We start from the raw sequence: 15,059 nt of genomic DNA on the forward strand, positions 1-15,059 counted from the left end.
ATTTAAAAAGTAATGAAATAATAGATATACAGAAAATACTTAGAAAATAAAATAAAAACTTCCAAAATATCTGCAAAGTATCAAATCTCTTATATTACTGTAATTACAAAAGAATTGAAAGCATTTACAAATGATGACAATGGCATCCCTCTGACTCGGAATAGACACTTCATTACGTCATTTAAGAAACATTCATGTTGATAGTGTTACTTACAGAGCGCTTTCTATCATGCTCTTCCCTGTCTGGCTCTAAAACATTTCTTCCTGGAGGAGGTATAAAGTAACACCTTTGTTGATGTTATTTATTCCTAAGGTCTGATGACGAAAGTCTTCCACCCCACATCGATGATACCAAGTCACCTGTGGTTGGTCACAACGGCGACTACGCCTCTCACGCAGTGATGATTGACACCCGGGCACCGGGAGGCACAAAACTGCAGTACTGAGCTGCCAATCATTCGCCTGGAGTTTCAAACTTGTCCAAAATCTGCAGTATAGTCGTTACATGATTCTGTTATTAGAAATTGACTTTATTTGGATACATAATTAGCTTGACATTACGGATTGTTACAGTGGTTTATGACAATTATGTACAAATGTATGTAGATTTCTGTTTCATGCAATTCGATATGCCTTTCAATTGTTGTGCTTATCTTTAGTATAAAGCATATCCCAGCAGCCTCTGGTATGTATCATCCTCCTAATATAACATGCTGCTGTTAATCCAATGAAATGTCTCCGGAGAATGAATACTGTAGGAGACTGTTACCTCTGCTGACGACAATGCGATATGTCAGGACAGATGATTTGAAAACTAGTTTATGAAGCCAACCTATAGTGTCAATAATGTGAACAATCAAAGATAACGTTTGAGACGTTTACAAGTTGATCGCCCGGGCGGCGATGTCATCCCTAGTCTTTGGCAGGGATTGGTTTATATACCTCGATATTTGCAAACAGCACATTAAACATAAGGGTAACAGGGATATTGTTTATATTTTCTCTACTATATTTTCGTAGATACTGTATGTATTAACTTCATGAGAACTTCATGAGGGCTATGAGTACTTTCTTGTGCAAATATGTTTAGAAAGTTTTCTTTACCTTTTTACCATTTTCACATGTTTGTACGTCAATGAATGGTATGTGTCCGCAGTCAAGTTTCGTAATGGCGGCAGTATGCAAACAAATTATGTTGCGGAAGAAATAGCATTATCTGTGTTTTTCTGCTTTCTGTGCTTTTAGATCTATGATATTTACATTTGCTGCAAAATAGCTGGTAGTGCTTTTGTCAATTACTACAAAGGGTCAAGAGGTGCTTGAAGAATTAGATATGGTCTAGGATTAGGAATCAACTGCACTGTGTATTTATGTTCAGAAATAAAAGACTAGAGCCTTATTTCTGTCCGAGACAGCTTTATCAAACCGTTCCGAAGTCTCATTGTCTTCAGAGGTTTGCTTTTGTTGTGTTAGTAGCGGAAGCATTATACCAGAGTCGTTATATAGTCTGAATAAACTGTGATAGGGATTGAACATGTTCGATTCAATTCTTCCTCGTCGTAAGGTTTCCTATCCCCAATATCTGACTTAACTGATGACGTCTCATTGTCTGTTCTGATACCTCGGATCTCCCGTTTTCAACAGTACTCCTCCCGTTGTCAAAGACTGTAACCATCAGAAATTTTGATTCGAGAGTAAAGTAAACCTCCGTTTTTAATCTGTTATTTTACGTTAAAAACGTTTTAATTGATTTTTTGCCACTTTTAGACCAAGACTATATATATTTGGCCTGCCTTGACCTTGTATGATAACAAAATGACCTGATATTTGACCGTATGACGGGTCTTCCTGGATCATTAGCAGTTTTGTTACGATAATTGTATTAGGTTACGCATATTTACATGTTACAAAGAGTTTACTCAATAGTAGATTAGTTGCAGCAGTAATTATTGGCTTGTACAGATTTTTAAAGGGGCATTCCACTCCAGACGGGACTTTTTCCGATAGATATTAATTGTAGAAGTGACAAATGTATGCTATGTACCATGATACGAAAGAGAACCCATTAGCCCCACGCGCATCAAAAAGCATTCAGTCTTCTACAAAACTCCCCAAGTACCCTCTAATTAAATTAAGTCAATCTCAGCCTACGGCTGAATACAATGTGCCTGATACAAAGATACAAAGCTAATTTCAGGGGCGCTAAGAAAACACGTCTAGATATGTGTTTTTTGATATCTTGTGAACAATTGACCTTCTTGGTGTCCTTAGCGCCCCTCATTTATGCCGAAAATATTCACGATAAAGGAAGTATCTACACGTATAGGGAATACATGGGTAGGGTCTGCATGGGTTTAGTGAGTGTCATATTGTTTTACAAACACACGTTGCGTAATTCGCCAAGTGGAATTCTGCAAAAGGTTGGCTGATCATGTATTCATTGATACATTATCAATTGGAAAATAACACTCCCTTCTGGAGTGGAATGCCCCTTTAAACAGATTGTCACAGATCGTCCCTCGGATAGGACGTTAAATGGAGGTCCCGTGTTTGACGAGCCACACATTGAACACGTACAAGAACCCACCACACGTATCGAAAAGAGTAGGGGTCCTTCCAGGTATGAGTGCATCAAATAGATCTGTCCGGACATGCAGATTTTTACCGTTCAGTACAAACATGTACACCCACCCACATACCAAGTATAATTGTAATCCATCTGGTTCTGGGGTTAGGGTGGCTAAAAAATCATTAAACGTAAACAAACAGATACACAGACACACCAAAAACTATAACTCCAATTTTGTGGAGATAAATAAGAATTTCACACCAGTCATGCAATACATAACGTAATGCAATGGGTCACCCTACTCAAAGTTCAGACTTGTATTCACTCCGACACATACATACAGTAGGTACCGAGTTCAGGCTTGCCGACATCAGACTTTTGATCTCGCCATAGTAAGATCTCATCAAAGAGTCTATCTGGCGATTTGCAAGCTTTTAGAAGTTGTAGTGACTAGAATCCAAAATGGATTGGAGAAACATATAGACTGTTACTCTGTGCGGCAGACCTGGCACTAGTGGGGTACGGTGCATTTGTGTAACTATCACCTGGCTACACGTAGGTGAAACATTTCAGATTATCAGAGTATTTCGTGGAAAATTGTTGACCAGTGGTGCAGAGGGCCAGAGTAGTACGTTTTCAGAAGTCTACTTTCGAGATGCATGCCAAGTTTTTTTTTCAATGGATGGCACTTTGTCAGCCGTGTTAGGTTGGCGAGTTGCAATACAAACTCTCACAAAAGGTAGGAGCCATTCTGTATCTGTATCTATATAGCCATAATAACATACCAGCTTTTGTAATTGTATCTATACTGCCAGTATAACGGCCCTTCGGCGTATGCTAACATTATGATACCAGCTTTTGTGTATCTATACTGCCAGTATAACGGCCCTTCGGCGTAACACACCAGCTTTTGTGTTTGTCTCTGTATCTGCGTGCCAGTATTGCCACCCTCGGCGTCAACACAGTGTTAAGCATGGCAGCAGATTAGGTTATATTACGAGTATACTGACAACCTGTCACACATAATCTTTGCACATGTGAATGTAAGCGTTGTGATAGTGAAACTATGGAAGCACCGATGAATTGTTGTTGTGCATGGTAGGATGACTGAACAGCCAGCCCACCATTAGGCCTTCTTAAATACTCTTTTTTAAAGCTGCTTTAGTGACTGCTGCGGCTGCCACGCGCAATGTCGGTACAAAATGATCCATATCGAAAGGAGAATTCAGAAGTGCAGGTCATACTGGGATGTCAAACACCAAACAACTACACATGAACCGGAAATCTATATTCCCCATCCATACAGCCACACATACAGTACGAGACACTCAATGTGTAGTTTTTACCTCCATGAGGAAGGGTCACATAAGGTGTACATAATGAAATGACAATTATGCAAATCATGAATTTGCATATCTGAAGAGTAACATCTGTTGGCACAGATCATGTATTAATGCAATATGAAAACCATTGAATTAAAGAATTTCTTATCAATTATTCAAATTAGATCCTTATTAGTACATCTCTGCCTAAAGTACATGCATGCTTCATATCATGTAAATGTGTCGTTCTTTCAGAAACGCTCAATAGTAAGCTACAAGGGGGCCAAACATAGAGCTTTTCTTTCTGACATTAGAATCATTCTGCCAGCAACAGGCCACAGCCACGATGCAATAAAAAATCGGAAAACGCCCGGAAATGGCCCATTTTTCTTGTGGGCACTTCTATTATTTCATCGTGAAATGGTCGAAGAATGAATGTTGCAAAAAGTCCATTAAAATGTCTTGGACCGCGTAATTTCATCTGAAAAAACGGTGTCATATAAGCCTCAAAACGCGTTTTTAGCGCTATTAGTATTTGCGATATATATATATGTACGTATCATGTTCTGAGCAAAAGGCAGAATGTGGAATTCCCTGCTGCATCAATTTCGGCTACCAGGACGCTCAAAATATAACTATTACCTTCCTCTTCATAAGGTCTACCAACATACAAAATATCAACACAAATCCTCCAGAGGATCTCACATTTTGCTCACCACAAGCATGCTTTAACACAGACAGATAGACAGACAAATGGCAGAAGGACGAAAAGCACAAAAACACCATGTAAACGTCCTTTACCTTTATTTGTTACGGGGAACTACTTGGTCACGATGACGGGAAGTTGGTGGTCCTTCTGCTGCTTCTAATTGTATATAATTGGGTGGTGATTGAAAGTAATAATAATTATTATTACATAAATGTAGAGTGCCATGTTTGTGAGTTTGTGGTACATGTAACGCTGTGAGTAGCGTTGAAGTGTTCAAGCTGTTACCTGAGAACACGTCTTACGTGCGCTGTGACATCATCAGTGCCGTTTGGAAGTGTTTGTATGTGTGTAAGTATAGTGAATTACCTGCAGATGGGTCCTTCAAAATCAGAAAGACGTACATTAGGATGGGTAGTGTGAACTTCTCAAGTCAAGACAAATTCAGCGATGCCAGGCAGAGAGAGAGAGAGAGAGAGACAGAGACAGAGAGAGAGAGAGAGAGACAGAGACAGCGACAGAGACAGAGACAGAGCTATGTCATTTGACACGCTGAACTCCAGCACATGTTTGCCAGGTGACACACCAACGGCCACATCCACTCCACTTAGATCAAAGCAGAGGAAAACTCACACTAGAGGTAATGGCCACAAAAAGAGCAAGGCTAAACTCCTGCTGGTAAACTGCCAGAGTGTTAGAAACAAAACTGCTGAATTGGCAACTGTGATTGATACTTATAAACCAGACATATTAGCGGGCACAGAGTCATGGCTCAATGAAAACATATCAAGCAGCGAAATATTCCCTGACATCTATATAGTTCACCGTAAAGACAGACAAAATGGCCCAGGAGGTGGTGTATTTCAGGCAAACAGGGATGATCTGATTGGCACCCATAGACCAGATCTGGACACAGACTGTGAGACCATTTGGACATAAACCCAACTTGCAGGAGAGAAACCGCTTATGATTGGTACATACCCCAGACCGGTGTACCGAAAGTGCGAAAAGGAACGAAAAGGAGCGAAAAGGAACGAAAAGGAACGAAAAGGAAAGTACCGAAAGTGCGAAAAGGAACGAAAAGGAACGAAAAGGAACGAAAGGGAACGAAAGGGAACGAAAAGGAACGAAAAGGAACGAAAGGGAAAGTACCGAAAGTGCGAAAAGGAACGAAAAGAAACGAAGTATGAAGCAAAGTGAAATAAAATCGATGGGAATATAAGGTAACGATACTGTGATCGGCAAATGCATATGAAACGGACTTTATTTTTGCATTTTTGCACCTCCATCGGACCAGGGCAATAGTCTGGGTGAGCTTGACAGCTCTTTAAAGAAGAACTTAATTGCACGACAATTGTACATGGTACAAAAGTACGGCAACAACTATTACATAAAGTACAAAATAGAGGTATAGGATAAAGCTTAACAACATAGTTAACATAACAATAAGGGCTAACATGCCTAATTCATTCATATAGTATCATAATGAAGTAGGCTAATCATTAGCTTCAGTATTCTTTCTAATAGCAAAGCAGTCCTTGATGTATTTGCCTATATTTGCATTTTTGGAGTTCTGACATCTAAATAAATGTGCAAATCTGTCTGTAGCATCGAATATAAAATGGGAACTAAGATAAAATCTGACAATGTAATCATTCTTGGAGATTTCAACACCCCTGGTATTAATTGGGATGCCAGCACAACAGACAACGCTCAGAACCATACAGGGCAGGCACAGAAACTACTACACTTAGTGGACAACCATGGGCTATTCCAAACAGTTCAGGAACCAACCAGTGATGGTAATATTTAGTGGTAATATTTTATGGTATATATAACCCAAACATAATAAAAAAAATACACTAGTTCCATGGTTCTAGTGGACGTTAAATTGACACTCAAACAGAACAAAAACAAACAAAAACTCATTTGCACGAATTCCGATGAGCCGGCTATCAAAAATGACCTTGAGGACTATGCAACAAACTTTAACCTGAGAACAAAAGAGATGTCAGTGACACAGAAATGGGATGACTTCAAAGGAAAAATGAAGTACACAATGAACAAGCACATTCCTAGTAAAATGACATCAAGCAGATACAACTTGCCCTGGTTTCACAGAAACTTAAGAAGACACTGTCGGAAGAAGCAACGTCTTTACAATAAAGCTAAGAGAACAGGGCAAGAGGAAGACTGGAACAAGTACAAGAGGGTAAAAAAGGAGTGCAGAAAAGCATAAGATCAGCACACTCAAAATACTTGGCGAACATACTGGGAGAAGCTATCACTGACAAACCCAAAACATTCTGGTCATACATAAAAGGCCTGAGGAGAGACCTTGTTGGGGTAGCCACTCTAAAGGTGGGGAGCACCGTTATAAGTGACAGTAAGAAAAAAGCAGAAGCACTCAGTTCACAGTTTAAAAGTGTATTCACAGCAGAAGACACCACAGACATGCCATCTCTTGGGAACCCCTGCACCCCTGCTATGAAATTTCTACTTATGGTGTAGAAAAAATGTTGCAAGGCCTTAACCCGTCCAAAGCAGCCGGGCCAGACCAAATACCTCCTTGGTTCCTCAAAATGACAGCCAGTGAAATCGCACCTGTTTAACATTTTCCAACAATCGCTTGACACAGGCGAAATCCCCAAAGACTGGAGGGATGCAAATATATGCGCTATTTTCAAAAAGGGAGATAGAGCGGTCCCCAGTAACTACGTACAAACCTGTATCACTTACCTGTATTTCCTGTAAACTACTCGAACACATTATCCATAGCCATATCATGAACACTTAGAGCGGTCCCCAGTAACTACAGACCTGTATCACTTACCCGTATTTCCTGTAAATTACTCGAACACATTATCCACAGCCATATCATGAAACACTTAGAAGGTCACAATATGCTAACGGATTACCAGCATGGTTTTAGAGCAAAGCGATCCACAGAAACACAGCTTACGAGGGGCGTGCAATTAGTAATGGTCCTGACCCATTTCCCATAGCAGGAGATTAATGAAACTTGGCACAGTTATTAGTCTTTCTCTTCATAGGAATCACCCAGAGTTATGCATTTCTCCCATCGTTTGATGCAGCTCTGGACACCGATTTTGTAGGACACCCCAGGTTGGTCCTCCAACTGATGCCTCATCAATGGCACAAGAGGGACGACCAGGTCTGGGAGCTGTTTCCACAGACTTCCAGCCACGTTTGAATTCAGGATGCCAGCGTTTTACAAGGTCATATGATGGGGCATCATCACCATAAGTTTCATTTATTTCATCAAAAGTCTTCTTTGGTGTGCGTCCTTTCAAATACAAAAACCGGAACACTGCGCGACACTCAACTGGTTCCATTTCACACCTGGTCCATTTCGCACCTGACTAAGTTCAAACACCAGTAAATCAGAAACCACAATTAGTTCAGAGCTGTCTTTTGCAACATAACCCATAGAGATATGAATTATTACACATACAAAATTTCATTTAGATCAGACAACTGGAAGTGGGTCAGGACCATTACTTATTGCACGCCCCTCGTATTTTGACAGTTCACGACAATAGCTGGGGCACTAAACAATAAAAAGCAGGTGGATCTAGCGATACTTGATTTCACTAAAGCCTTCGACAAAGTCCCACATAGCAGACTCATATAAAACTGGGCTATATAGATACAGATACAGAAGTCTTGATTGGGAGTGTAATGAGTCTAACGTGTCACGTTTATTCTTACGTAAGTGTTTCATGCATATTGGCCACCTCTGTCAATACAAACCAACCCCTTCCTTGTAGGTATGGTCATACTTTCAACAATGAAAATATCGTGTTTAACTTCAAATATAAACATAGAATTACCCTTCTTTCTACATGATCACATATACCTTCACATCAACCGAGACGGGGGCCGATACCAACTGCCAAGCACCTTTGACCCTTTGCTGACGTCACACTTCCGTTCCGGTTGTATGACTTAGGCTTTGGGTCATTTCAACTTGATAAGGCTCAGAGGACTGATCGAAACATTGTTGGTAAGCACTTATTTTGTGTACGGATATAAGGTCTTAAAATTGTAACATAGTGTTGACTACCGTCACAGATGAACTTACATTCAAACACACATAGCTGTCGTTTGTATAGTAATACTTCCTCATCATGAATTTCTCAACATTCCCGTAACGTTAGCAAATTCTGCTCACGTGGTTCTTCCCATCGTCCACTAGCAGAACAAACTGTTGGGCCGGCTCCAACTCCTGTCCACTTCAACTATTTCCAGCGCGCCTCATCAAGACCCGTCACGTCCCCGCGCACGAGCCTTCAGATGACATATCAAGTGTAGTTAATGTTTGACATCTCGTCAGCGATATTTCGGTTGCAGAAAACACTCGAGAGTGAGATCGTGTTCATGTTTGGGCTCAGGTGGCCCATGACTGTAATATATGGCAGTGTGGTGAGCCATGGCGTTATGGCACTAATTGGTGCTGGCTTGCCGCTCCGAAACGGTTCTAATTGGAGCTGGCTTCCGCCCAGAAGTGTCACTACAGTTCGTACCAAGTGGAGTCAGCGTCTTTCTAGTCACCTGTACGTAGCATAACGCCGTTTGGCACGCGTGTCAGCATACATTTGGCTACATGTATTCATCACTTTCCTGACAACATGGTGCAGGCGGCCAACCTCACCAACACGTCCTGGTCCAGCGGAAACACTACCTCTCCTTCCCAGGGTATCACGTCCGTTCTGTACCTATACCCCCACATCTCTGTCCCAACCCTGGTAGTTGGAGCCGTGATATTTATAGTTGGAGTGGCAGGAAACTCGGTGGTGGTGGCTAGCGTACTCCGCTTCAGACAGCGAGGCATCTACTTCTACTTGCTGAGCCTGTCGCTGGCAGACTTGTTGGTTCTGCTCTTCGGCCTCCCCATGAAAATCGCGGAGTGGTTCTTTCTGTCGGAGTGGGTGCTGGGGACCGCCATGTGCAAGATCCTGGCGTATCTACAACTGCTGTCCTTCACTGCGTCTGTCATGACATTAACGGCCACTGCAATCGAACGGTAAGGTATAGATTGAATGAATGAATGAATGAATGAATGAGTGAGTGAGTGGATGAATGATTGATTGAATGAATGAATGGATAAATGGATGAATGAATGAATGAATGAATGGATGAATGAATGAATAAACACATGAACGATGTGTCAAAGTTAAAACTACATTCCCTCCCCTCACCAAATGGTGCAACAGGCGGCGTCCATCTCCGTTTTTGGAGCCTTGGTTCGTACGGTGTGTGAAACCTCTCAAACCATGTCCAGTAGCATATTGTTCGTTAGACATTGACACTACAGTGTGTGAAAATAGTGTATCATAGCCCACATCAAAAAGACAATTCTATAAAACATGTTTCCAAGTCGTTTTATCATATTTCATATTCAAGAAAAATCATTGCCTGTCCAACCTTAGATTTGATACTAGTAGTATGTAAAACCTTAGCTTTTATGGCATGACCAAAGTTTAGCCCTAATGTAGCGTAACGTAACTTCATGTGACGCGCAGGACTACAATGCTGATGAAGGATGAAGTCAGAAACCACAGCAGAGCTGTTGTTTCAAATATTCACCCACTAAGAACATGAATATGAATATATTCTTGATTGAAAAATGATTCCAGAATAGACCGGTAAAATGAATATACGGAATGTACCAAATTATAATCTTTTTACTATTCCTACTCCCCGATGCAACCCTCTTATCTAAATATGCATGGAAACGTTAACAGTTAAGCAACTGGATAAAAACAGCCAGACGTTTCAGACAGCATACACTGTGTTTCGTCAGTGACTGGTCGATAATCTGGACTTGAAATACTGAATTGATACTTTAATGAGGAAAACTGACCGGTGGTACGTTTTGCTTGCAGTCTGTGTTTTGAATGCAAGAAGGTTCGCGGCAATGTGGGCAAATCTAGAGAGCTGCCAAAGCTTGCACACGCACACACACTTGCACATACATCCACAGACACGGTCACGAGACTACACACACGCACGCACACACACACATGAGCACACATACACGCACAAACATACACAATCACAAGAGCACACACGCATTAGTACACGCACACATTCACACACACACGCTCATGCACACGCATACACATGCGCAAACACGCACGCATCTCTGTCAAAATACATCCTGCCGAACACACACACATACACACACACGCACGCACGCACACGCACACACATATACACGCACGCGCGCACACACACACGCGCGCACGCACACACTCACACATTACATACACGCGCACACACACACACAAACACACGGTCACGAGACCACACACATATGCACACACACATACACATACGCACATACACGCGCACATACATACACGCGCGCACACACACACACACCGATACACACACAAACACACACACATATACATACACACACACACAGACAGACACACTCACACACATACACATAGACACACAAACATATGCACACACCTGCACATACAAAAAGATACTCGCACACATACACAAAGCAAAAAAAAAATAATACAAGATATCATTCGTTGACATGGATAAATTAATTACATGGTCCTATTATCATTCCTAATGATATACAATGACCAAAATGTGACATCTCAGATCCACGCGCATGTTGTATGCAGATGACAGTTACCTTCAAACATGTCTGCGTCGCCGCATTGGTTTCAACAACACAAACAGTTGAAAAATCCAACCTGACAAGTTGAATTTGGTATGTTGAGTTGTTTACTCAGCTACCGCAGATTCCAATGTTATGTGTTGATGAAGTGTAGTGTGGTATCGGCGAGGAAATGTTGTGGTGAGTTAAAGTGTAAGTGTAGAACCGGTGAGAGTGTTGATGAAGTGTATGTGTAGTGATTGTGAGTCGATGGTGTGGTGTTGATGAAGTGTAGTGTGGTATCGGCGAGGAAATGTTGTGGTGAGTTAAAGTGTAAGTGTAGTACTGGTGAGGGTGTTGATGAAGTGTATGTAACGTTATGGTATTGGTGAAGCAATGTCATTGTGTTTATGAAGTGTATTTGTGAAGCCTATGTGTGGTATTGATGACGCGATGGTGTTGCTGAAGTGTATATGTGGTATTGGTGAAGCAACGGTGTGGTGTTGATGAAGTGTAAGTGGAGTATAGGTGAGGCGATGGTGTGGTGTTGATGAAGTGTACGTGGAGTATAGGTGAGGCGATGGTGTGGTGTTGATGAAGTGTAAGTGGAGTAAAGGTGAGGCGATGGTGTGGTGTTGAGGAAGTGTAAGTGGAGTAAAGGTGAGGCGATGGTGTGGTGTTGAGGAAGTGTAAGTGTAGTATAGGTGAGGCGATGGTGTGGTGTTGATGAAGTGTAAGTGGAGTAACGGTGAGGCGATGGTGTGGTGTTAATGAAGTGTAAGTGTAGTATAGGTGAGGCGATGGTGTGGTGTTGATGACGTGTAAGTGGAGTATAGGTGAGGCGATGGTGTGGTGTTGATGAAGTGTAAGTGGAGTAACGGTGAGGCGATGGTGTGGTGTTGATGACGTGTAAGTGGAGTATAGGTGAGGCGATGGTGTGGTGTTGATGAAGTGTAAGTGGAGTAACGGTGAGGCGATGGTGTGGTGTTGATGAAGTGTAAGTGGAGTAACGGTGAGGCGATGGTGTGGTGTTAATGAAGTGTAAGTGTAGTATAGGTGAGGCGATGGTGTGGTGTTGATGACGTGTAAGTGGAGTATAGGTGAGGGGATGGTGTGGTGTTGATGAAGTGTAAGTGGAGTATAGGTGAGGCGATGGTGTGGTGTTGATGAAGTGTAGTATAGGTGAGGCGATGGTGTGGTGTTGATGAAGTGTAGTATAGGTGAGGCGATGGTGTGGTGTTGATGAAGTGTAGTATAGGTGAGGCGATGGTGCGGTGTTGAAGTGTAAGTGTAGTATAGGTGAGGCGATGGTGCGGTGTTGATGAAGTGTAGTATAGGTGAGGCGATGGTGTGGTGTTGATGAAGTGTAGTATAGGTGAGGCGATGGTGTGGTGTTGATGACGTGTATGTAGGGTGGGTACCGGTACACGCCGTTTTTTTCTTGTTGGAGTGGTCCAGAAAAAACGGACCGGACCAGAAAAAAGTGTAGTGGTCCAATGAGAAAATGAGCAGATTATGTCGGCAGGTGCTCACGTGCTAGGGGTTTACCAGCCCAAGGAAACAACAAGAGCGAAGTGTTCACAGATAACACGTTTTCATAGATAATTAGGTCCCGGTTCAGGTCCAGACCTAGACCTGGTCCTCTGGTCCTGGACCATACCTAGACTTGATTTTCTGTACGTGTATTTGTGGTGTTGGTAAACCTTCAGGCGAGGATGTGGTGTTAGCGTGTAAGCCAATATCTTGAATATCTTTCTACAGGAAATTTGTGATCTTGAACCCTGTGAAGGCCCGTACCCAGCAGGTCAGGCGCAGGGCGTGCCGCGCGCTGCTACTCGTGTGGGGTATATCTCTCATTCTCAGCTCCCCGATCCTGTTCCCTGTGGTAAGTTATTTGAGCCATTGTTACCATTACCCTAGTTGCATAGTTTAGTTCTGAGGAAATATAGCAGGAACGTCTCCAAACCGTGTTTTTGAGATCACATGGCGTAGCCTTGTTACAAAAGGTAGTACTGTGAAGTGTGCAGGTATTATGTTAGTAATCCTCCCCCGCCCCATGTCTATGTCACACTACAGTCATTGGTCTCGTTGGCAGGAACGAATATTCTTATCAAAGACCTGTTTCTTGGTACTGCTTATGCTAGGGTCACATTTGTACCGATGTCTGTAGGAGGTGGAGCCCCGGTCGGGCTCTGAAGTCACCAGTTTTGTTCAAGTGGACTGCCGGACAAGGCTTAGGTCACATTTCCAAACCGGGGCCCGGCCGGGCAGCTTTCGGGAGCCAAAAGAAGGATATAAAAGATCAAAATGCACAAAATGTAAAAATGAGATTCATGAGTATAATATGCGTATATTTCTAGGTATACGTTTTAATTTTTCGTCTCTTAAAACATCCCGGCCGGGCCCCTGTTTGGGAATGTGACCTAAACCTCTCGGTGTTTTCACGGTTAGGTAACGGTGTCCGTTTGTCGCTGGGCACCGGGCTGATTTTAACTACCGTCTTGTCCACAATGGCCCAGTAGCCGCAGGGTGTCGCAATGGCCACGTAGGTGCAAGTGAAGCTCGCAACTGCACGGCCCAGCTTCGGAACGTGCGGTCACTAAAGAAGGCCGAAAAGTTAAAAAGTTGTCCGTTTTAAGAAAATGCCGAGACGACATGCAAAATCTTATAGAGGAGTACTGGGCTAACATTTTTGCTCATCCTCTGATGGAATATGACGGCCCAAGACCAGCTACATTTTTAGCTAATCCCGTGCGTCCCGTCCTGCTACTATCCTGAGGGGATACATGTAAGCCACGCATGCAGCATGGCCGCTAGAATGTCCAAAGGTTTCCGCGTTATGAAACAGAAAGAACGTGATGTATGTTAACAACTTAAATACATAAAGAACTGGTATGGATGAAATATATTTCTTTTGTTTCTGACGTTTCATTTCTTTCGTAGTTCGTACGGAGGCGATACCACTTACGGATTCCAAAAGATTGCCCACGTTTTGGCACGTAGACAGCACATATGTGCACATACGGTGGTCTGTACCCTTAGCTTAAGCGACGTGAATGTTGCAGACTTGCATTAAAGAGTGCCAGATGTAGTTTGTGGGGCGGAGGTGCCAGTTTTGAACTGATAGTTTCAGACCGACTCTGCGTGTAATAACATACGCACTGCTGTGATCAGCACCAAGGCCAGCTCTATGTGTTATGTAACCCGGGAATATGATTGAACCGGGCGGAGCTATATGTACTTTCTTCACTGGCAAAAGTAGGAGCTGTGCAGGAGAATTATACTTGGTACGAAAGTGATTGATTTCGAACCTTTTACTTTGACCATTAAGTTTCCATTTTCCGCGACGCATTTTGAAATGGTCTTTCATCGCAAAAGGCACATAAATGTCCACCGTAAAAGCTGGTGGACTAGACTATATTTTAGATAATGCTTAAAAGATATCTCTTCTCACATGTTCCTCGTTAATCTCGTCTGCATCCAAACTATTTTTTGGCTGAAATTAATGTCTGTTCCCAACATCTAGATGATAGTTACTGTTACTTTGAACGGACATTTCACTGACGTCCGTGTTTAAGAAGACACATCAGAGAAAATCGCAAATCAAAAATGAGTTCGCTACTAGTTTTACTGCGCGCGTGTACAGACGATGTAAGAATAGATAAACGCCAAACATTTGTGAAGAAAGTTGCATACTGTGGGAGAAAAACAAGAGTGAAAACAAGTGATTTAAGGGATTTTACTTCACGTGAACGGAATAAAAGGTCCGAAAACGACATTTATTTTTTCCTGCAGACGACGGTGCCCTTTGAAGGT

General features: G+C 42.3%; 2 protein-coding genes across 2 annotated transcripts in view; both read left to right on the plus strand.

Annotated features, from left to right (window-relative positions):
• Nucleotides 1–1,533, plus strand: part of LOC118431788 (mucin-17-like) — a gene marked incomplete in the record, with an annotated part of 41,054 nt that extends 39,521 nt beyond the window's left edge. The window contains 1 exon segment of the mRNA XM_035843121.1: nucleotides 314–1,533. Coding sequence (XP_035699014.1) covers nucleotides 314–446 — 133 coding nt within the window.
• Nucleotides 1,534–9,249: 7,716 nt separating this feature from the next.
• LOC118432123 (neuromedin-U receptor 2-like) overlaps nucleotides 9,250–15,059 on the plus strand; it is a 7,149-nt gene continuing 1,339 nt past the window's right edge. The window contains exons 1-2 of the mRNA XM_035843648.1: nucleotides 9,250–9,644; nucleotides 13,005–13,128. Coding sequence (XP_035699541.1) covers nucleotides 9,250–9,644; nucleotides 13,005–13,128 — 519 coding nt within the window. The remainder of the gene's footprint in view (nucleotides 9,645–13,004; nucleotides 13,129–15,059) is intronic.

This window comes from Branchiostoma floridae, chromosome 15 (assembly GCF_000003815.2).
Source record: "Branchiostoma floridae strain S238N-H82 chromosome 15, Bfl_VNyyK, whole genome shotgun sequence".
NCBI classification, from domain to species: Eukaryota; Metazoa; Chordata; class Leptocardii; order Amphioxiformes; family Branchiostomatidae; genus Branchiostoma; species Branchiostoma floridae.